The sequence below is a fragment of the Onychomys torridus genome, chromosome 6 (assembly GCF_903995425.1).
Source record: "Onychomys torridus chromosome 6, mOncTor1.1, whole genome shotgun sequence".
Classification (NCBI taxonomy): domain Eukaryota; kingdom Metazoa; phylum Chordata; class Mammalia; order Rodentia; family Cricetidae; genus Onychomys; species Onychomys torridus.
In genome coordinates this window covers 71,047,305-71,068,574 of record NC_050448.1, presented here as the reverse complement: position 1 = coordinate 71,068,574, position 21,270 = coordinate 71,047,305, and the positions used below count along the sequence as shown (strand labels likewise).

Below are 21,270 nucleotides of genomic sequence, written 5' to 3'. Positions count from 1 at the left end.
AGTTGGTTTTACTGTAGGTTGAAGTCATGTCTGGTCGCGGTAAGCAAGGCGGCAAGGCCCGCGCCAAGGCCAAGTCGCGGTCGTCCCGCGCCGGCCTGCAGTTCCCGGTGGGGCGCGTGCACCGGCTGCTGCGCAAGGGCAACTACGCGGAGCGCGTGGGCGCCGGCGCCCCGGTGTACATGGCGGCCGTGCTGGAGTACCTGACGGCCGAGATCCTGGAGCTGGCGGGCAACGCGGCCCGCGACAACAAGAAGACGCGCATCATCCCGCGCCACCTGCAGCTGGCCATCCGCAACGACGAGGAGCTCAACAAGCTGCTGGGCAAAGTGACGATCGCGCAGGGCGGCGTCCTGCCCAACATCCAGGCGGTGCTGCTGCCCAAGAAGACCGAGAGCCACAAGGCTAAGAGCAAGTGAAACTGATGCCAACCCAAAACGGCTCTTTTTAGAGCCACCAAGTCTTCATAAAAAGAGCTAATGCGCTATTTGTTACCAGCCCTTCAGTTGACTCTTTGGTGGCTCTTAAAAGAGCCTTTATGGATGGAAAGGGATATATGCACTTATTTGTTCTTGCCGGGCTTGTGGCTCTCCGTTTTCTTTGGTAATAAGACGGCCTGGATATTTGGTAGGACGCCGCCCTGGGCGATGGTGACACCTCCTAGCAACTTGTTAAGTTCCTCATCGTTCCTCACAGCCAGCTGCAGGTGGCGCGGGATGATGCGCGTCTTCTTGTTGTCGCGGGCCGCGTTGCCCGCTAGCTCCAGGATCTCGGCCGTCAGGTACTCCAGCACGGCCGCCATGTACACCGGGGCGCCGGCGCCCACGCGCTCCGCGTAGTTGCCCTTGCGCAGCAGCCGGTGCACGCGCCCCACCGGGAACTGCAGGCCGGCGCGGGACGACCGCGACTTGGCCTTGGCGCGGGCCTTGCCGCCTTGCTTACCGCGACCAGACATTATGGCGGAATAGGCAATAACTGCTGCTTTTTCAAGCAAAGGATATGGAAAGGTGAAGCAATTTGGTGTAATTTATAAGATCTGTCGGGAGGGGTGAAGGAATAGTAGTCTGATTGGCTGAAAGCGGAGCTGCCTCAAACAGCCAATGGGAGAGCAGGAGCTGGACGCAATGGTTTACATCCTGCAGTACCGGAAATGACGGATTTTTTTTTTTTTTTTAATTTACCAATCGACGAGTGCCACATTAAAGCTCCCTATTTACACCCCAGGATTTTTAAAGGCAGAAGACTTTCGTGGAGCTGTTTATTTTAGTAGGGTTTTGTTTGCCCTGTTCAGAGCTGAAAAATCCAAAAAGAGCCCCCCTCCTCCAGGAGCACAAAAGGCGACAGCCCCTGCCCTCAGGAGTGTCGGATTTTCCTCTGAAGCTTTACATTACTCTTCGGGGCTAACCTTTCCTGTCTTTCATGGCAGGCTCCGTCAGGGAACTAAAGCAGTCGCCTCCCTCCCTTACCCTAGCCTTGGCTGTCTCGCCCATCCACCTCTGCTCTGAATCGTTTGCCCGAGGATTGGATGCGATTGCCACTCTCCTCTTTGACCTCTAGGAGGCGTCGGTCGCCACGTTTCTTGTTCCCCTAGCTTTCAACATGGCTCCCTCTTTGGGTCTTTTCTCCGATTTGCTTAACCCTGCTCCTGTTCTCTCTCCTTACTTCTAAATCCACGAGCTTAGCCGAACTGTCCTATCTATCCCCAGATCTCCACTCTGGGAAAGTTTACAAGCTTCCAGCTAATCCAGACTCGTTTCTCTATCTCAGACCGCTGTATCAGCGCTTACCAGATACTTCACTGTCTCCACAAGCACCTTATAGCATCTGAACGTGAGCTCCGCATTCCTTTGCCCTCTCCCAAGAATTGCGCCCACGAACTTTGGGTGCCAAGATAGAATCTAATATTGCCTTTGTCACAGCAGCGTATGCTGTCATTTACTTTCTTAACATCAATCCGCCCTTTTGGTATTCTACCCAAAGATTCTAGCGACAGCTCCCAATGAATCGTTCCTTCTGCAGAGGCTGGCTTAACGGTTGTCCCCTCCCCCCCCCCCACCCCAGCACCTTTCCTTTAAAATCTTTCTGGAAACCCTCCATTTCTTCCTTCCCAGTGTCTCCTCCGGCCCCCTGCCCAGCGAAATTCTCGCCCTTTCCTTGGTAATCCTGTGAAGGCAGTATGCTTATAAGAAAACAATAGAGGTCAGTTCTACCCTTTTAGCGCTCTTTAATATTCTTTCTCGTTCCTTTAGGGGTTTATTTATTTTTATTGTATGTGTATGCGTGTTTTGTCTGCGCCTGATGCCAGCAGCGGGCAAGGCCTCGAATCCCTGGAACTAGAATAGCAGACTAGCTCCTAATTGCTGTTAGCCACATTGTGGGTGATGGGAACCAAACCTTGTCCTCTAAAAGACTAACCAACGTTCTCAATGGCTGTTGAGCCATCTCTCCTGGCATTTATTGGATGTGCACCACGGCCCAATGAACAAGACGGGTCATTAACACTAGTACAAATGATGAAATGTCTAGAAATGGCAGAAGGCTGGTGAATTGTGCAAATTGAATTAGTTAATGTTATCTATAGAAATTAGTCCTGGAGAAGATGTTGTTACACATTTGGGGAATGCCCAAATCCAGTCATAGGGCAAAGGTCACAAGTCTAACCTCAACGTTTAGAAGGCTGAAGTATGAAGATTGCCAGGAATTCAAGACTAGCCTGGGCTACACAAAATTAGCGCAAAGCTACACAGAGAAACCCTGTCTCGAAAAACAAACAAATAAATAAATAAAAATTTTAAAAAATCAATGAAGGTGTTTCCTCAGTGAGTGAAATGTAACGTAATTCAGAAAATAATCCTAATCCTTTTTTGATGGTTTCATTTCATTTTAGAAAGTGATGGGCAGTGGTGGCGCACGCCTTTAATCCCAGCACTCAGGAGGCAGAGCCAGGCGGATCTCTGTGAGTTCGAGGCCAGCCTGGTCTACAGAGTGAGTTCCAGGAAAGGCGCAAATCTACACAGAGAAACTCTGTCTCGGAAAAAAGAAAGAAAGAGAAAAGAAAAGAAAGTGAAGGAGTTTACAGATAGGTCTGATTCACAGGGTTCACACCCAGGTGGCACTTAGGATGGAAACATGTTGTGTTTCTCCAGTGTTAAGAATATGGAGAAAGAGCACTTGCTACTCTTGCAGAATTGGGTCCAGTTCCAAGCACCCTCATGGTGGCTCACAACCATGTGTAACTCCAGTATCAGGGGACCCATACACCCTCTTCTGACTGCAGGCACCAAGAAATACATGCAGGCAGATACAACATTCATACACATAAAATGAATCCCTGGGCAGTGGTGGTGGTGGTGGTGGTGGTGGTGGTGGTGGCGGCGGCGGTGGCGGCGGCGGCGGCGGCGGCGGCGGCGGCGGCGGTGCACACCTTTAATCCCAGCACTCAGGAGGCAGAGGCAGGTGGATCTTGGGGCAATTTCCAGGACAGCCAGGGCTACACAAAAAACCCTGTCTTGGGGGGAAAACAAACAAACAAACAAAGGTAAAAATAGGAGTTTCAAAGATGAGAGCCTGTTATGGGAAATGTATCTAATGCTGAAGTTATACTTTGATTCTGAACGATTCCTTCCAGAGTATTTTGTTAGCATAAGAAACCATTCCACTACGCAACTTGTAAAACTGTCAACTTTTGAGACACTTGGGGTTGAGAACAAAACCCAGATAACAGAACACCCACACATTGCTCGAAGGGCCACTGCCCCCCTTTCCTTGAACTCTGGATTTCTTATCAGTGACCGTGTTAGGAAAAGGCTAGAAGAAGAGACTGCCGAACCTCATTAGCCCTGTAGTAGAGGCTGTCTACAAAGTGGATATAATTTTCTGTTTGACAGATAAAGAAAAAGGGGCTCATGGGGACTTAGACCTTTGTTGAAGGTCACATAGTCATTCACTAATGAAGTTACAAGCATTACAGCTCAGATGGAAAGGTATCCTGGCAGCATCACAAAGTCACATCATACAACAAACCTCACTCTAAATGTTTATTGGGAGGGGAAAAAACCAGGAGGTTGTCTGTCTCTGCTCAGGCGAGAAACAGCAGCAAACTGAACAGGACAGAGGGCTTCTGTAGATTTCTTGGGAAGGGGTGGAGCTTTCCAGGGTGGTGATTGATGGGATTGTAAATCCAGAGATTGGGCTTTTTCCTCTGTAGGGTGGGGGCAGGGTCCCGCAGTTAGGGCAGTTAGAGTATTCTGTGCGTGGAACCTCGCAGTTAGTGGTCCTCAGGGGAGAGGCCTGGCCACTCATGTGGCTCTGGGGACTTACAGAAGTCACTTCTCCTCCATCTTGCCATCACTTTCCTCCTCTATAAAAGAGAATTATTTTGAGACTTTAAATTTCATGCATAACGTTATTAGGTAAGTTTACATAGGCCGGTATGTATTGGGCCCCATTATTGTCTGTTGCTCCCTAGAACTCCCTTCCCAGCATTTCCATCAGAGCCTTCCTCGAACAGACAGAACAGGCTGTTTGCTAAGTGCACACCATCACTAACAGGCTGTTGTTGCCTTTGGTACTGCTGGGATTATCTGCCAAAGGCAGCTGAGTTCCTTCCCAGACAATTTAATTAAGCAAACATTTATTTTGTGCTCTACCTCGTTCCAGCCACGGTCCCTCCCTTTCCCTTCCCTCCCCTCCCCTCCTCTCCCCTCCCCTTCCCTCCCCTCCCCTCCCCTCCCCTCCCTCCCCTCCCCTCCCCTCCCCTCCCTCCCCTCCCCTCCCCCCCTCTCCCCCCCCTCCCCTCCCCTCCCCTCCCTTTCCCTCCCCTCACTGCACGACAGTCCATTCCTGAGAAGAACAAGGCCTTTCCACAGCTGTCTGCGCTGAGCTGTCGTCTGGCTCATGTACTTCCTCTTCTCTTGACCCAGCAAGTCCTCACCTGTCCAGTTTCCGCCCCACATCCTTTGTGAGGGCTTCCCATTTCCACACAGTGTCCACATAGCTCCGTTCACATCCTAGCGACAGTGTTTGCCCCTCTATTTTTTATTAATGTTTATTTCACTTCCATGTCTTCTTTATAGTTGTGACAATAGTCTGTGATTCCTTCTACCTGGCTTAGAGTAGGTAATTAACCACTTTGATATAAATTAATTAAACAATACTTTTAGAGAATTCATGGGCTTTTTCCTCTACATTTGTTTTTACTCCACAACACTTTCCAAATGCCACCAAATGCTGGACCATTGCTTGGCTGGTAGAATGCTTGCCTAGCATGCACAAGGCACTGGGTTGGATCTCCAGCACCCCATAAAAGGGCCATGTGGTTCGTTCCTGTAATCCTAGCAAATTAAAAGGTGGCATCAGAAGTTCAGGGCCATCCTTGGCTACAAAGCAAATTTGAAGCTAACCTGGGATAGATGAGACTCTTGTCTCTAAAAAGGATTGGGGGTGGGGTGCTAATGAGAGTCACCCTGCCCTAAAAATCTATAAGTATTTAAAGGTTGTGGGAAGAGAGACAGAGATATTTTCTTCAGTTCTGGAGCCAAATGAGTTTCATTTTCCTGCAAGTAACCCCTCACCCATGCTCCTATATCCAATAGCAATTAAACTTAGTGGGTGGCAAAACAGGGGGAAAAAGACATGAAAAAAATAGAAAGATTTGAGTAAAAATAAATGTTCACAAAAGAAAGATCTGAATGATGGTTCCCTGTGGGCCAGTAGTATTGACTCCCTGGGTGCCTTATAAGCACTGGAAATTTCCTGTCTCTTCATACTGTGCACTCATGCAAAACTGAGCTGCACAGTCAAGATGCCTGAATTTTGTATGTGTAAATTATACCTCAACAAACACAAAAGTTAGTGAACAATTAATAAAGTGATGTCAGATCATGGGGACAGTGAGTGGCTTGTTGGACACACCAACCCCCATGTTACAGGTATTTGTTGTCCACCATAATTTCGCAGGACCTAATGCCTCAAAATACCTTGATCTGCCCAGCACAGACCCTTCAGCAAATAAGATAGTATACAACTATGATTTTATTGAAAACAAAGACGATAAGCTTACTATATAAGGCTTACACTTAATTTTTTTTCTTTTAAAAGGACTAAATAAACAAAAAATTTTAAAAAAATGTTTTTTGCTTGTCAAGTTCAGTCCAATAATGTGTATGGGTGACTTCAGTAACCGAGGGTGCATATTTGGACATATTTGTTACATCTTTATGTTTCTATTTAAGTTGTTTTAATATGTTTCCTTTACTCATTCATTTTCATTGAATGACTGGCCATTATACATTTACAGTCATCCGAAAAGGTAAGTTTAACTTTTAAAATGCTAAAATGATCCAGTATCTTAAGCCTTCAAACAAGAAAGACACTGTAAAAGCCCCACAAAACTTTCTCTGCAAATGCAGTAATAATGTTGACTCCTTCCGGTCGTACTCATCCACCCAATGCATTTTCTGTTGTTCATGCAGTTCTTACTGTATTGCCGTCTTACCTCAGCCTTTCCTACTCATCAGAGTGATAGACATGTGCCACCATGTCCAAGATATTCTATCTGATACATCCTACTGAACACCTAACAATGCTCACCGTGAACTTGACATCACACATTCAGAATATAGTAAATGCCATGTCTCTGCCTGGAGGCCTCTTTCCATGGGTTAGTTGTCTATGCCCATTAGATAGTTAAGTGTCATCTTTTCAGCTTCCCCAGTATTCCCTACCACTGGGGATTAGCAAGTCTCCAGGCCTTGACCTGAATGATGCGCCTTTCTGTGGCCTTTGACTCCCGACCACCTAGAGTGTGCCCTGCCTTCACTCCACTGCCTTTCACCCACAATATTGACAAAGGCTCCTTTTGTCCCATGCTACCTCAAATACATTCCTCACACACTAGCCAGGGTGTCATTCAAGTAAACACTTCTATTCTTTCTTCTTTTCTTTCTTTGTGATACTGTTATGGGTCTGGGGTCACTCAGAGATTCACCAATCTGACCGTTAACAAATTTTAACTCAAAGATTGTTGCATTTATTTATGCTGCAGAATGTTTAACTACTCAAAGATGTGCTGCATTTATTTATGCTGCAGAATGTTTGTTTAACTACTCAAAGATGTGTTGCATTTATTTATGTTGCAGAATATTTAACTATGTAAAGACATGTTGCTATTTCATCTTTCCTGCCTAAGGCACCTGATTGGTCTAATAAAAAACTGAATGGCCAGTAGCAAGGGAGGAGGTATAGGTGGGACTTCCAGGCATGGAGAATAAGTAGTAGTAGGAATTTAGGTGGGGGAAGAAAGAAAAAGAGATGTCAGGAGTCAGCCAGCCACACATGAAGGAATCAGGAAAGCAGGACATACAGAGGCAAAGTGTAGATGAATAGAAACAGGTTAAATTAAGTTAAAAGAGCTAGTGGGGAAAGCCTAAGGTAAGGCCAGACATTCATAATTAATAATACATCTCCATGTCTTTATTTGGGATCTGATTGACAGCCTAAAGAAAATTCCAACTATATGTATAAGCAAAGAACATAAAGTTACACTGCTTACATCAAGAAGAAGGTTACATTTTGCAAAGTCTTGGTTATCTGGAACAAAACAAGCTTTTGTTTACAGAAGCAGAAACAACAGTTAACCTTATGATCTAATATCTTGCATAAACAACAGTTTCGTTAAAATTATACAAGATCAGACAATTACAAAAACAACCCTTAGCATCCCTTAACATTTAGAAGTCCAGTTTTGCTTTATAGTTCTCTTAAGCACAGTAATTTTAAACTTTTAAACATAAAGTTGGCATCACAATTCTTTTTTGATCATATGATTTCTCTTCAGGTGACTTCATATACTCCGCCATGCACACTCACCTACCCCAGAAACTGTGTTTCATCTTCAATAACACCAGACTAAAAGACATCTCCAGTATACTTCCCAAATGCTAAGATTAGTGGACAAAACTTTAATGAGAGACAAAAAAATTACTTACACTCAAAATATAGTGGTCCTCCCTATCCTAAAAGAGAAGCATCCCAAGATGCTCAGTTGATACCTGGAACCTCAGATAATGCAAACCCTCCATACTCAGGCATCCCTCAAGGGATTGGTTCCAGTGTGGGTATCAATACTGCAGCACTCAAGTGGCATATGAAATGATAAAGTATTTTGTCACTTCTTTGGGGTATTTTTGGGTTTTGTTTGCAGTGCTAGGGGCTAAACCTAGGGTTCTGTGCATAGTATTGTGTAGCAGTTTCTTCTATGATTAATGCATTCCATCCTGAAGGAAACTTCAGACAGGAAGTAACTCAAAATAGCTTCAGGAAGTCCCTGAAACTGACCAGATTCACTAGGTCCCTCCCTCCCAAGAATAAACAGTAAAGACTGACTGCTGAGAGTGACTCTCAGAGAAGCCAGGCTACAAAAACTCTCAGATACAGACCAGCTGCCTGCAAGAAGCAGAAACCAGCTGAGCTGCCTGGGAAAGGTTTAGACCAGCTGAGTCACTTGGAAAAGACACTCTCCTGCTGTGGATAATGCTTTTGTACAGTGTAAAGATTTGTCACTGGAACTGGTTTAATAAAACGCTGATTGGCCAGTAACCACAGAAGGAAGTAAAGGCGGGTGAGCAGACTGGGAGGAAGGGCAGAGTCAGGAGTCGCCAGCCAGACGCAGAGGAAGCAAGATGAGAATATAGAACTGAGAAGAGGTGCCAAGCCATGTGGCTAAACATAGGTAAGAATTATGGGTTAATTTAAGTGTAAAACCTAGTAAGTAATAAGCCTGAGCTACTAGTTGAGCATTTATAAGCAATATTAAGCCTCAGTTATGTGGGAAGTTATTTGGGAAGTGGCTGCTGGGTATTTGGGAACAGGCAGGTGGGAGAGAAACTTTCACCTACACTCTCCAACCTGTTGAGCTGCCTATATGCTATGCAGCATGCTCCAGGTTCCCAGATTGTGAGCTGTCACTCATGCTGGGGTGGGCTTTGGTAATGCAGCTGATTTTGAGTCATTTCTGTTCATGTAAGTAACTCCTTGCCCATATTCCTATTATTAACCCCAATAAAACTAATTGGCTCAACAAGCTGGACATTGGTGATCTTGCCACATTGATCTGTCTTGGGCTGTCTGTCTAGGGTGAGTAGATGTGTGTGTTGGTCTCCCCAGATGTTCTGACTAGTGCTATCGGATGGTCCTTCTGTATGCTGTGAATATGTGTTGCTATGATTGGTTAATAAAGAGGCTGCTCTGGCCTATGGTGAATCAGGTTATAGCCAGGCAGGAAATCCAAGAGAGAGACAGGAAGAAGAAAGGCGGAGGGGAACCGACACCAGATGCCACCAAAAGAGAAGCAAGATGCCAGCAGACTGGTAAAACCACAGAATATGTGGCAAGACACAGATTAATAGAAATGGGCTAATTTAAGATGTAAGAACTAGCTAGCGAGAAGCCTGACCCATAGGCCATACAGTTTGCAAATCTAAGCTTCTGTGTGTTTACTTGGGATCAAGTGGCTGCTGGATTGGGGTAGGAGAGATTTGTCCTGACCACAGCACGGGGCAGGACAGGAGAAACCTGACTACAGACTAATTATTATGAAACCAAAACAGAAGCCATGTTGTTATTAAGTCTCCTTACCTTTCAAGAATAAGTTTCTGTCTCTTAAGACTAATGTATCCTGCAAACCATGTTTTTCAATCTATGCTGAACTTGTGACCCCCATGATGTATACCCACCCCTTTGCCTTCAGAAACTCCTGAACTTATGATATATGCTTGCCCTTTTGCCTTGCGAAAATGTGTCTTCCCTGATACCTTGATGGCTCCCTTTCTACATGATGGATTCTTGCACTTTTTTTTTTTTTCCAGACAAGGGTTTTTCTATGTAGCCTTGGCTATTCTAGAACTTGCTCTGAGATCTGTCTGCTTCTGCCTCCTGAGTGCTGAGATTAAAGGCACACCACCACCACTGGCTTTATTTTTATTGCCTCCTTTCTAACAGCCAGTTATCCTGACAGTTGTTTTCTATTACACTTATCTATGCCACAGGCTGCCAGGAGCCCTGAGCACCCCCTCCCCCCCCCTCCACTCTGCCGTCCAGGTATTAACAGCCACATTATCTCAATAGCTGTTTTCTATCAACCTAACCCTCGCCAATAAAGGGAACCTCAAAAATCAGTGAGAAGATGCGCTCAGAAATCCCAACTTAAGAGGAGGCAGCCGCGTGGCCAGTCCCGTGTGCACCTCTACATGCAGCTTACTTAATCAGATAGTCATGGAATTTGTTTTTCTCGGGTCTAACATTACATTATCAACTTGACACAAGCTAGAGTCATCAGAAAGGAGGGAGCTTCAGTTTAGAAAATGCCTCTGTGAGACTGGATTGTAGGCAAGCCAGTAGAGCATTTTCATTAGTGATGGATGAGGGAGGTCCCAGCCCATTACGGGTGGTGCCATCCTTGGGCGGATGGTCTTGGGTTGTATGTGTAAGAAAGCAGGCTGAGCAAGCCCTGAGGGACACGCAAGCAGGAAGCAGCACCCTCCGTGGCCTCTGCGCTCCTGCCTCCAGGTTCCTGCTCTGTGTGAGTTCCTGTCCCGACTTCCTTCTGTGATGAAAGGTGGTGTGGAAGTGGAAGCCAAATGAACCCTTTCCTGCCCAAGTTACTTGTCATGGTGTTTCATCACAGCAGTAGTGACCCTGACTAGGACACCAGGAAAAGTCTGTCACAGAGCAGCTAAGCAAACACTTTCACACTGACCCAATACTATACAGGACCCTTTCTGTTATTTTTGAGACAGGGGCTCACCTAGTTGCCCAGGCTGGGCTTGAACTCACTATGTAACCCAGGTAAGCCTTGAATTTGAGACCTTCCTGCCTCAGGCTCTTGAGTAGCTGGGATTCCAGGCCTGCGTCACCACACCCAGTTCTTATATTTGGATGTAATTTGTTTACTTGAAGTCATCTCTAAATTACTTTGCTGTGGATATCACTCTGTGTAAATAAAATTCTGATTGGCCAGTGGCCAGGCAGGAAGTATAGGTGGGACAAGAGAGAAGAGAATTCTGGGAGGTGAAAGGCTGGAGAGAGATGCTGCCAGCTACTGCCATGACAAGAAAGATGTAAGGTACTGGTAAGCCATGAGCCACGTGGCAACTTATAGATTAACAGAAATGGGTTAATTTAAGATATAAGAAGTAGATAACAAGAAGCCTGCCGCGGCCATACAGTTTGTAAACAATGTAAGTTTCTGTGTGTTTACTTGGTTGAGTCTAAGCGTCTATGGGCCTGGCGGGTGAGAGAGATTTGTCCTGACTGTGGGCCAGACAGGAAAACTCTAACTACATTACTTATAATGCCTAATACTGTGTAAGTGTCATGGAAATTGCTGTTATAATATTTTGCTTGGAGAAGAAAAAAATTCTGTAACTGGTCAGTATGAAAGAAAGCCCCCCACAGGGGATCTTTCCTCAAGAGAGACCCCAAACCCAAGGAACACACCGAGACCACGGATCAGATGCAAACAGCAAGAGGATTTATTTGAATACACAGGTACCTGGGCGACAAGTCTCTCGGAGGACTTGCGCGCCTTCCTAGGAGAAGGGGGACTTCTTATAGAGTCCTAGGGGCAGAAGCACGGTTACAGAAGCGAGAAGCATAGTTACAGGGTCCCCATTGGTTGATTCAAATAAGGCCAGGGTGAACTTGGGGGCTATCTTTAATGTTCAGAAATGTGCAGCTGTTTGTTCTCCAAGGCCAGGTAGCCAATTATAGATATCTTGTTCTGACTCAAGGTTTGTTCCTCCCAAGACCGGGTGTTTGATATCTCCTGCCTTGACTCAAGGTTACTTTCCCAATTATCTTTCTCAAGGGCCGTTTCTTAAGCTAAGTTATTGAGACGGGGGGCATTTCAAGTATGGATGCAGTTTTTAGTTTGTCTGGGTTGTTGTTTGTTTTTAAGGCAAGGTCTCTCACCGCCAGGGTGTGAAAGCATACATCTTTAATCCAGCACTCGGAAGGCAGAGGCAGGCTGATCTCTGTTCAAGGCTGGCATGGTTTACATACTTAGTTCCAGGACAGCCAGGGCTACACAGAGAAAACTGTGTCTAAAAAAAACAAACAAAAATAGTCCTGCCTGGCCCGGAACTTGTAACATAGACCAGTCTGGCTAGCCCTGAACATGGAGAGATTTGCCTGCCTCTGCCTACCCAGTGCTGGCATTAAAGGTGTGTGCCACAATACCCAGCTTTATACACACACACACACACACACACACACACACACACACCTTAAAAAAACAAACCACACACCCCCCAAAAAAAAGTTTCCTGAATAAACTCCAACTTTTATTTCACACTGACTGGTTCTGAAATTCTTTTCTACAGCATAAATCCTAACAACATGAGTAAAAGTTAGAACCCCACAGACCAGGTGGCAACATAAGGCTGGGCCTCCAGCTCCCATGACAGTCCCAGCCACTCAGAAGGCTGAAACAGGGGGACAGTCCAGAGCTCAGGAGCTTGATACTAACCTGAGCAGCATAGTCCACAGCCTGTGTGTTTTCCTCTTGGAATGTCTTGTGGTCACAGTGTCTCTCCATTTCTCCTACCGCCTTGGCTCAGGCTGAGACAGGGCAGATAGAAAGGGAAAATCCAGGAGACATAAGAAGGAAAAGGAGTAACTGACTCTGAATCTAGTTCCAGTCTTTCAGGAGCTGAGATGGAGACACTCCAGCACAGTTGTCAAAACCTGCTGTGGAGGTTGCCTGCCTAGAGGCAACATTCCTTTTGTGTAGAGATGTTTAAATAAGAATATCAAAATAGCAGTGAAGCATGCTATTTGTATGTATGGCCTTATTCCTTTCCCAGATGTAAATCTGAAAATCCAAAAGTTTCTGGGAATCCTGCAATTAGGATTTTAACTGTAAAATCTTTTTTGTTTACAGTAAAGACACCTTAACTTGCCTGTGTCCTACTTTATCAGCTGTGACCCTAGTCATTGCTTCTTAGGGACCACTCTGTGATCTCCTTCCAGTTCCTCAGCAACCGTGAGACCTAACCTCAGAAGACACCAAAGTCCTTTACATGGAAAGACACTTGAGCAGAACTCTCTAGAGCTCAGGAACACACCTGAGTGTTGCTTCCCAGTCTGTGCCAAAGCTCTGCCTCTCCAGCTCCAGCTTGCCTTCATTCTAGCTCAGCCTGAAAGTCTCTTCTGAGGTGACATGAGAACCCAATCTGAGGCAGGTCCCTGAGAAGAAGGCAGGATGTGGCAAGAGCGGCAGGGACCCGTGTCCCCCCCCCTCCCCCGCCAGAAGGCCATCTCTCTCACCTGGGCAGTGGCACTAACGTCCCAGCTCATCTCCCAGTTTCATTTCTTGCCTCTTTTATCATCATTTTTCCGCACTGTAAATGGTGATCTTTGTCAAATGGAAATCTGGAGCTGAGTAAGTACAGTGCATGATCCCTGACTGCGGTTCCGAAGACTCAGATGGGATACTGCCTTTGTCTATTATACTGCCGTACCAAAATAGCACTGGCTGAGTAATTTATGAAGAACAGAAATTTTTTTTAAGTTCTAGAGACAGAAGGCCGAGAGCAAATTGCTGATGGACTTCGTGTCTGGTGTAGGCCAGTTCTCAAGATGACACTGTCCAGATGTCTTTGAGAAGGGCTGAGGGAGGGGCCTTGCTTCCTCAAGCCCATTTCTAAGGTACTAATCCATTCTGAAAGCAATGCCCTCACGGCCTCATCACTCCTAAAGCCCCACCTCGTTATAACACTATGACAATGAGGATTAAGAAAGAACATGAATTTGGAGACACAGAGCATGGCAGCCACTAGAGAGGACCAGGCAGACTGGGTTATCAGCTGGGGGTTAGACAGGTGGGTCCTATGAGTCTCCATTAGGTGAGGTGTGATGACGGTCTTGTAGGATGGCATCCTGGTTCTTAGAGGACATGTGAATGAGTATATAACAGTTAAGGGTAAAAATAAAAATAAGTATTTTTATTTATTTTATTTTTTATAGTAAGAAGTAAGCATTAGGTATGGACAAAAGAATTTTTACAATTTCGAAGTTCAGACTTAGAGACCTTAGGATTTACAATTTCTGCTAACAGGGTTTTTGGTTAAGGATATGGCAGAAGCTGCAGCTCTCCTAACATGGATGTTCTCACCGTAGCTGGGAAGGATACAAAACACTGCAAGGCGGAAAATCATGTAGGGCAGTAGTTAAAGGTTAGAGGATGGATGGATGCTAGGCTGAGTCGTGTAGAAACAACTCTCAAGAGTTAACTTTGGTCCACAGCAGTTGTTGGCTATAAGAAGCAGGGGATGGTCATCATTAAAAGTTAACCCCTGGCTGCTGACAGAGGAGCTGGCTGTAAGGCAAAAAAGCCGTTGTTAAAAAGTTAACCTTTGATAGCTACACAGCTGTTGGCTGTCAGCTCTCATCTCTTTAGGCTTACAATTTTATATTCCTATATTCCTGGACCTTTCAAATACTGTAATTTTTCTGAAAGTTTTAAATGTCTCAGAGGCTATAGAAAATGTCATTGCATGTTAAATCTCTTGGATCTGACAGTTTTATGGTGGTATCGAGCCCTCGGGACATGCAGGATGGACCACTTTAGGTATGTAAAATTTATTTTCAAGTTGCTTAGCAAAACAGAAGTATAAAAACATGTCTTAAGTGTACATTGTGGGGAGCATGCACCCCTACATTTCCCCAGAGTAATCTCTTGAATAGAAGCAGCGGGAAATATTAGGATAGAGGGGAGAGAAAAAGATAGAAAATAGAGAATAGTCTCGAGAGGGCCTGGATCCTAATCCGTCAGGCCCTGTCTCTGCCAAAGGATTTTTAAAGCAACTCCAAGGGTGGCGCTAACGACCTCACCCAGCACAGCCAAGTGCAGACCATCCCAGAAACATGGTCCTCAGGCCCGTGGTCCAATCATCCTCTTTATGCAGACCTGCTGGGTAAAACCACGAGGAAAACTACATGGGCTCCAACAGAACATAAAGTACCTAGACATGTAAACACATGTGTGAGTATCCAAATGTAAGAAGTGGTGAGTCTAAGCCAGGCCCAGTGGCTCTGGACATGGTGGATCTTAAAGACATATGTGGAATAACTATCTCTTTAATGAGATGATATTCTTTTCCTTCCTATAATCACCAACACACACACACACACACACACACACACACACACACACACACAGCCATGGGGTTCTGTTGGTGTATAACCTGACAACATGACTGCTCCATGGAATGGTTTAGGGGGAGGTTTTATTATTATAGATATGAGAGAGAGAGAGAACAGCCAGAGCAACTGGAAGAGTCCAGAACAGAGAGAAAAGTAGACACGGCCAGAAGACTGGACCCGGCTTCCAGGAGAAGCAGGAGCAGAGCAGAGGGGGAGGGGAGCAAGGAATCAACAAATAGCAGGTTATAAGGAGAATGAGTAGCTGGGAAAGGTGGGGGCTGAGCTGGGGGGCTGGGGGAGTCTAGGGGGGGGGAGGAGGCGAGAAGAGCTAGGATGCTAGCCCGAAGGGAGCCTGGAGGACAGCATGGGCTTTGGTATGCTAATAGGCACCACAGACAGCCTTTGTGGGATTTGGGGAAACAGTTTCCTTTGAGCTTGACGTTTGGGTCTACCCAGAAAGGCACAACCTTTTCTTTACTCTTCCTTCAGTTGCTGTCCAGAACCTATGTGTTCTTTTGATGGCGGGCTTCCTTGTTCTCTGAAGCTCCTGTCCCCACCACCTGGCTGTCCTCTGGGCCGGCTTACCAGGCAGCAGGGCCGTTAGTCTTTCCTGCTTCTCTCCACCCTCCTCCTTGAGGCAGCTGCTGAGATTGCAGTTTGCCTGCCTTGGTATTTGTTTGGCTTTGTTTTAAAAACAAAACCACTAGTGAAACTGTCTTCTTTAAGTAAACTTTGGCTTTGCTTGACCCTTGAACTTTTCCTGCCTTTTAATTCTTTAGTGGAGAAAATGGACTTTTCCTGCACCCTCGATGCTATCATTATCATCTTCTCTGATCCCAGAGCTCCAACCATACCTACATCCTCATGCTTCCAGAAGTAATGACACTCTGAAACTGCCCTCTTCCTGGCTTTGGCACTCGAGGTTGAGGAAGGAAAGAAAGGCAGAAAGGTAAAGGGGACCTGGGAAGGGAAAGGCACGCCTCACCCCAAAATCTAGTTGAAGCTTCTCACCATCTTTAGTGAAGAGCTCTAACATGGTTAACATTTGCTGAGAAGGTTGCTTACATGGGGACAGTGTTCTTCTTACACAGAGATATTTCAAGTAACAATAAAATAGCCCTGAGTCATGCTTACAGCCTAAGCATGCATGCATATCCCTTACATGCATTTCTATGATATAAAACTACAGATTTCTGGAAATCTCACAAATAAGACAATAAACCGTATTTGCCATAAAAGCGTATCTTAACTCACTTGTGCGAACCTCATGTCTGGGTTTTACTTTATCAGCTGTAATGCTGTCTATTGGATCTCAGAAACCACCTAGGATCACGTTTAACAACTCTTAGAGATGTAGCTTCAGAAGCCCCCAAACTATATAAAGGCTGATGTAGAGATGCACCCAATTCCCTTGAGAAGCTCACGACCCACACTTGTGTGTACCGGTCTCTTTCTCAGCGCTTCAGTTAACCTCTATGCTTAAATTGATGTTAACACCTTCCTTAATAAAGGCCACTTCTGCAGTGTGGTGGTGCATGCCTTTAATCCCAGCACTTGGGAAGCACAGGTGGGCAGATCTCTATAAGTCTGAGGCCAGTCTGATATACATCATGAATTCCAGGACAGCCAGGGATATGTAGAGAATAAAACTGTCTCCAAAAAGCAAATAATAATAAAACAAAATAAGTAAAATAAACTCCAGGTCTGTGTTATACTGACTGTCCTGAAATTCTTTTTGGCAACAAAGTCAAGAACTTGGCCTCCCCTGAGTAGATGCTCCAGACAAAAGCTCCTCAGGCTGCTACAGGTTGCAGCAGCGAGAGCTGGCCATCCCACTGCCAATGGCAAAGCTACTGGCAGGTCCCAAAGAAACCAATAGCTAACTGTGGTGCCTGTTAGCACACCAAAGTGCACAATGGTCACTAGCCTCACTCAGTACCTGTGGCTCCCCTCAGCTTTTCTCACCCAGCCCAGGGGCTTTACTTCCCTTCCCCCAGCATCTGACTCCTTATAAACTGACCCTGCCATTTCAGCTGTGAGCTCTCTTGGTTCTCTCTCTCTCTCTCTCTCTCTCTCTCTTCCCCCCCCCCCCCCTTCTCATGGCCTGGTTTAGTTTGCTATTTTTTTCTTCCTGCTCTAGACTCTTCCAATTGCCTCTGGCTGTTCTCTCCCTCATATCTACAATAAAAACCTTCAGCCATACCTTGAAGCACTCATGCCTCATTTTGTTTAGCTACCACGTCCTGACCAAACAAAGTAAGAAAGTAGTCATGTTGTTTCTTCTAGACTGCTCTCTAGAAATCTCTTGGTAAGTGTGGTAGTTTGAATGCATTTAGTCCCCAAAAGCTCACAGGGACAATTAGGAGGTGTGGCTTTGTTGGAGCAGGTGTGGCCTTGTTGGAGGAAGCGTGTCATTGTGTGGGTGGGCTTTGAGGTCTCCTGTGCTCAAGCTACACCTAGTGTCGCAGTTCACTTCCTGTTGCCTTTGGATCAAGATGTAGAACTCAGTTCCTTATCCAGCACCATGTCTGCCTGCACTTGGACTTTGGGATTGTGGATTTGAAAAGCAGTTGATGCTTTAAGCACTGCATGCTAGTAGGAGCATAGAAGACAGTGGTGTAGAGGGTCATCTGAACTGTGGGAGCATGACTCAAGAGGTTTCAGAGGAGAAGAATTTTAGTATGTTACCTAGAAATTGTTCTAGTGGTATTTTGATGAAGAATATGGCTGCCTTTTGCCCTTGTCCACAGTCTGCCTGAAGCTAAAGTGAAAGATTGGGATTAACTCCATTGGCAGAGAAAAGCTCAAAACAGCCTAGTATAGGCTCTGTCATGTGGTTACTAGTGTTCATGCTTATAAAGATTCATAATGAAAAAGAACAAGCTGAGAAAGGAAAAATACAGAATGTACAATTTGAGGAGAAAAGGAGCATCAGGAAGTGGAATGGAACTAAGTCCTATGTTCAAGGAGATAAACAGATAAAGAAATGGAATAAAGGGAATGGTGACCTCAGGGTAAGGTCCCACCCATTTAAGTTTCCAGCTTATGAAAAGGAATTAAAGAAAAGCTTGGAGCTGGTGGTGCATGCCTTTAATCCCACAACTCCAGAGGCAGAAGCAGGTGGACCTCTGAGTTTGAGGCCAGCCTGCTCTACTATCTCAGGATAGTCAAGCTTAGGCAGTGAAGGAAACCTTGGAAAACAGAAAGCTGATGAAGATGTAATTGAACAAGGTTGCCATGTTCCAGCCCCAGCAAGCAGCAGAACTTAGCAGCTTTGGCCACGTGGTTTAGAGTTAAGGATAGAAGAAAGGAGTTGTGGAATAAAGCCACTGAGACCAGGCATGTGTCAGAGGTGTCCCTAAATGGAGATCTAGTAGACAGGCCATTGTGTGAAGCTGTGAAGGGGAACCCTGTTGGAGATGCCAGAGCCATGGGATACCTACCAAGGAAAGCTGCTAATAGGAAGTGGAACCAACCCAAGGGAGAGAAGTGTGCTGCAGTCAGCAAAGCTGAACAGAATTGGAGATCTGAAGAGCATTTCAACATCATACATGAAGATGCAGAGTTTGGAGTTTGCCCAGCTGGTTTTTGATCTTGCTTTAGTCCAGTATTTCCTCACTCCTCACCCTTCCCTACATTTTGGAACAGTAATGTATATCCTGTGCCATTATGTATTGGAAATGTAATCTTTTTATTTTTATTTTACAGGGGATTACAGTTAAGAGATTGCATGAATCTCAGAAGAGACTTTGAACTTTGGACTTTTAAATATTGTTGAGACTATTATAGACTATGGGAACTTTTGGTTAGACTAAATGCATTTTGCTTTATGGTATTTTTCAAGCTTACAGGAGGTCAGGGAGTGGAATGTAGTAGTTTGAATGTAATCGGCCCCCATAATCTCAAAGGGAGTGGCACTATTAGAAGGTGTGGCTTTGTTGTTGTGGGTGTGGCCTTGTCAGAGGAAGTGTGTCACTGTGGGGGCAGGCTTTGAGATTTCCTATGTTCAGGATATGCTCAGTGTGAGTTCACTTCCTATTGCCTGTGGATGAAAATCTAGACCTCTCAGTTTCTTCTCCAGCATCTTGTCTGCCTACACATCACCAATAATGATAATGGACTAAACCTTTTTGAACTGTAAGCCACTCCAATTAAATGGTTTCCTTTGTAAGAGTTTCTGTGTCTCTTCACAGCAAGTTTCTTGAGTTCCCAAATCTGGGTAATATGCTTGCAGTACACTGTGTTTAGTCCCATACTTGGCACAGTATCACACTCTCTCACTGTTCCTCTGATGTTCTGTAAACTCCAAGAGCAGGGCCTGGCTTTATTCTCCAGCCTCCAGCAATGGTCTGGCCCACAGTGATTATATGTTTAGTGTATAGAATGGGCTTCTATATGTATAATAGAGTAATTGGGATCCTTGGGTGTGACTATTAGATTTAGGAGTACAGAGTAGAGGCAGAAGGCAGAAAGAGACCAGAGTCTGACCTAACAGGTGAGCCTGTTTATTAGCGCACACAGAAAGGGGACAAACTATCTCAGGAATGAAGGGGTCTGCAAGAGGAAAAAAGTCGCTTATGACCTTACATAGGAGTGAGTGAGAGGTTTGGGGATGAGGAAGTTGATGCAGCTGTAGGGGACTACGAGAGGGTCTTCAGTTTCTTCTTCCTGGAATAATCAGCTTTAAGCAAGACGGACTATCTTGGGAAATAGGCTGCCCAGCAGACACCCCCCTCTGAGTTGTGGCTGTCCTATTGAGCACAGGAATCCTGTTTTTACTTTGGAGGCACTCTATCAGTAACATGGGACAGTGATCCCAGTAGGTAGAGGCAGGAGGATCAGGAAATATCAGGCATTCTAGAGAGCTGGAGGCCAGCCTGGGCTACATGGTATCTTGTTTTTAATTATTTATTAATTATAAAGGAATAAAGCTATTTGAGTTACAAGATCAAGAAACAACAGATCCGGTGCAACAACCCCAAATTTGCAGAAAATAGTTTTACGCTTGTGTTTTAGCACTGTATTGCTCTAATTCCGGATTTCTCAGGACTTCACCGGTTGAGAGGAGCCAGGACTACAATTCCCATGAAACCTCCGGGTACTACGTAACGCCTACCAAACGCAACCAGGACTGCATTTCCTTGCGAGCTTCCCGTCGCCTTGCAAAGCAAAGGTAACGCTGGCTGCGCAGCGGCTGCAAAGGTACCTCCCTAGGGTTTGGAGGGGACGTTAGGGCTCTGACTCAGCCAGAAGGACGAAGTTGCACGTCCTCCATCTTTACAGCTCCCAGCCATGCCCTCCCAGTGCCCTTAGTGCCCAGAGCTCCGGCCGTTCCAACCATCGCCCCTTGTCCCTCCGCTGCCGGCGTAGGAGCCGCGTTAGCCCGCCACGCAGTGCAGAGGCGGGCGTGGGGTGCGTAGGGAGGGTGCGTGGACCCAGCTCTCAGCCCTGCGTCCTCCCTCTCTCCGCAGCGGATGCTGAGGACGCCGTTGGCCCGGTGCGTGGTCTCCATGGCCACGCGCGCCTGTGTGTCGCGGGACAGCGCGGGGTCGGCGGCCGGCGGGCCGGTGGAGGCCGCCATCCGCGCCAAGTTAGAGCAAGCCCTGAGCCCCGAGGTCCTGGAGCTGCGCAACGAGAGCGGCGGCCACGCCGTCCCAGCAGGCAGCGAGACGCATTTCCGTGTGGCCGTGGTGAGCTCCCGGTTCGAGGGGATGAGCCCCCTGCAACGGCACCGGTTGGTTCACGCGGCGCTGTCGGAGGAGCTGGCTGGACCGGTACACGCGCTGGCCATCCAGGCGAAGACCCCCGCCCAGTGGAGGGAGAACCCACAGTTGGACACTAGCCCCCCGTGCCTAGGTGGAAGCAAGAAAACTCGAGGGACCTCCTAATACCCAGATTGGGAGAACAACGATCGGAGTGGGCCGAATGAAAATAAACCACTAAGTCACTACTACCTCAGACCTTGATTTGTGTGGACCGGGACCCCTGCCCTTTCTGCTAGCGTACACCATGCAGAGGCAAAGACGCTCCCGGCCCGTGAAAGCTTAGGTAGCCAGGGAGAGAGCAGCT

At 46.3% G+C, this 21,270-nt stretch overlaps 3 protein-coding genes across 4 annotated transcripts; 2 read left to right on the top strand and 1 right to left on the bottom strand.

Moving 5' to 3' along the window:
- The first annotated feature begins 7 nt into the window (after window positions 1-7).
- Window positions 8-431, top strand: LOC118585825 (histone H2A type 2-C). Its single transcript, XM_036190780.1, has one exon. The coding sequence runs from the start codon at window positions 27-29 to the stop codon at window positions 414-416; it is 390 nt and encodes a 129-aa protein (XP_036046673.1). The 5' UTR covers window positions 8-26; the 3' UTR covers window positions 417-431.
- LOC118585824 (histone H2A type 2-B) lies at window positions 81-979 on the bottom strand. The gene has a single exon (XM_036190778.1). It carries the CDS (start codon window positions 950-952, stop codon window positions 560-562), a length of 393 nt encoding a protein of 130 aa, XP_036046671.1. The 5' UTR covers window positions 953-979; the 3' UTR covers window positions 81-559.
- A 19,312-nt stretch (window positions 980-20,291) lies between these two features.
- Bola1 (bolA family member 1) lies at window positions 20,292-21,154 on the top strand. 2 transcript variants are annotated; one of them, XM_036190843.1, is made up of 2 exons: window positions 20,292-20,374; window positions 20,673-21,154. In XM_036190843.1, exon 2 carries the CDS (start codon window positions 20,676-20,678, stop codon window positions 21,087-21,089), a length of 414 nt encoding a protein of 137 aa, XP_036046736.1. In that variant the 5' UTR covers window positions 20,292-20,374; window positions 20,673-20,675; the 3' UTR covers window positions 21,090-21,154. The 2 variants fall into 2 exon arrangements, with proteins under 2 accessions (XP_036046736.1, XP_036046735.1); XM_036190842.1 differs by having other exon boundaries at window positions 20,300-20,403.
- The last annotated feature ends 116 nt before the right edge of the window (window positions 21,155-21,270 follow it).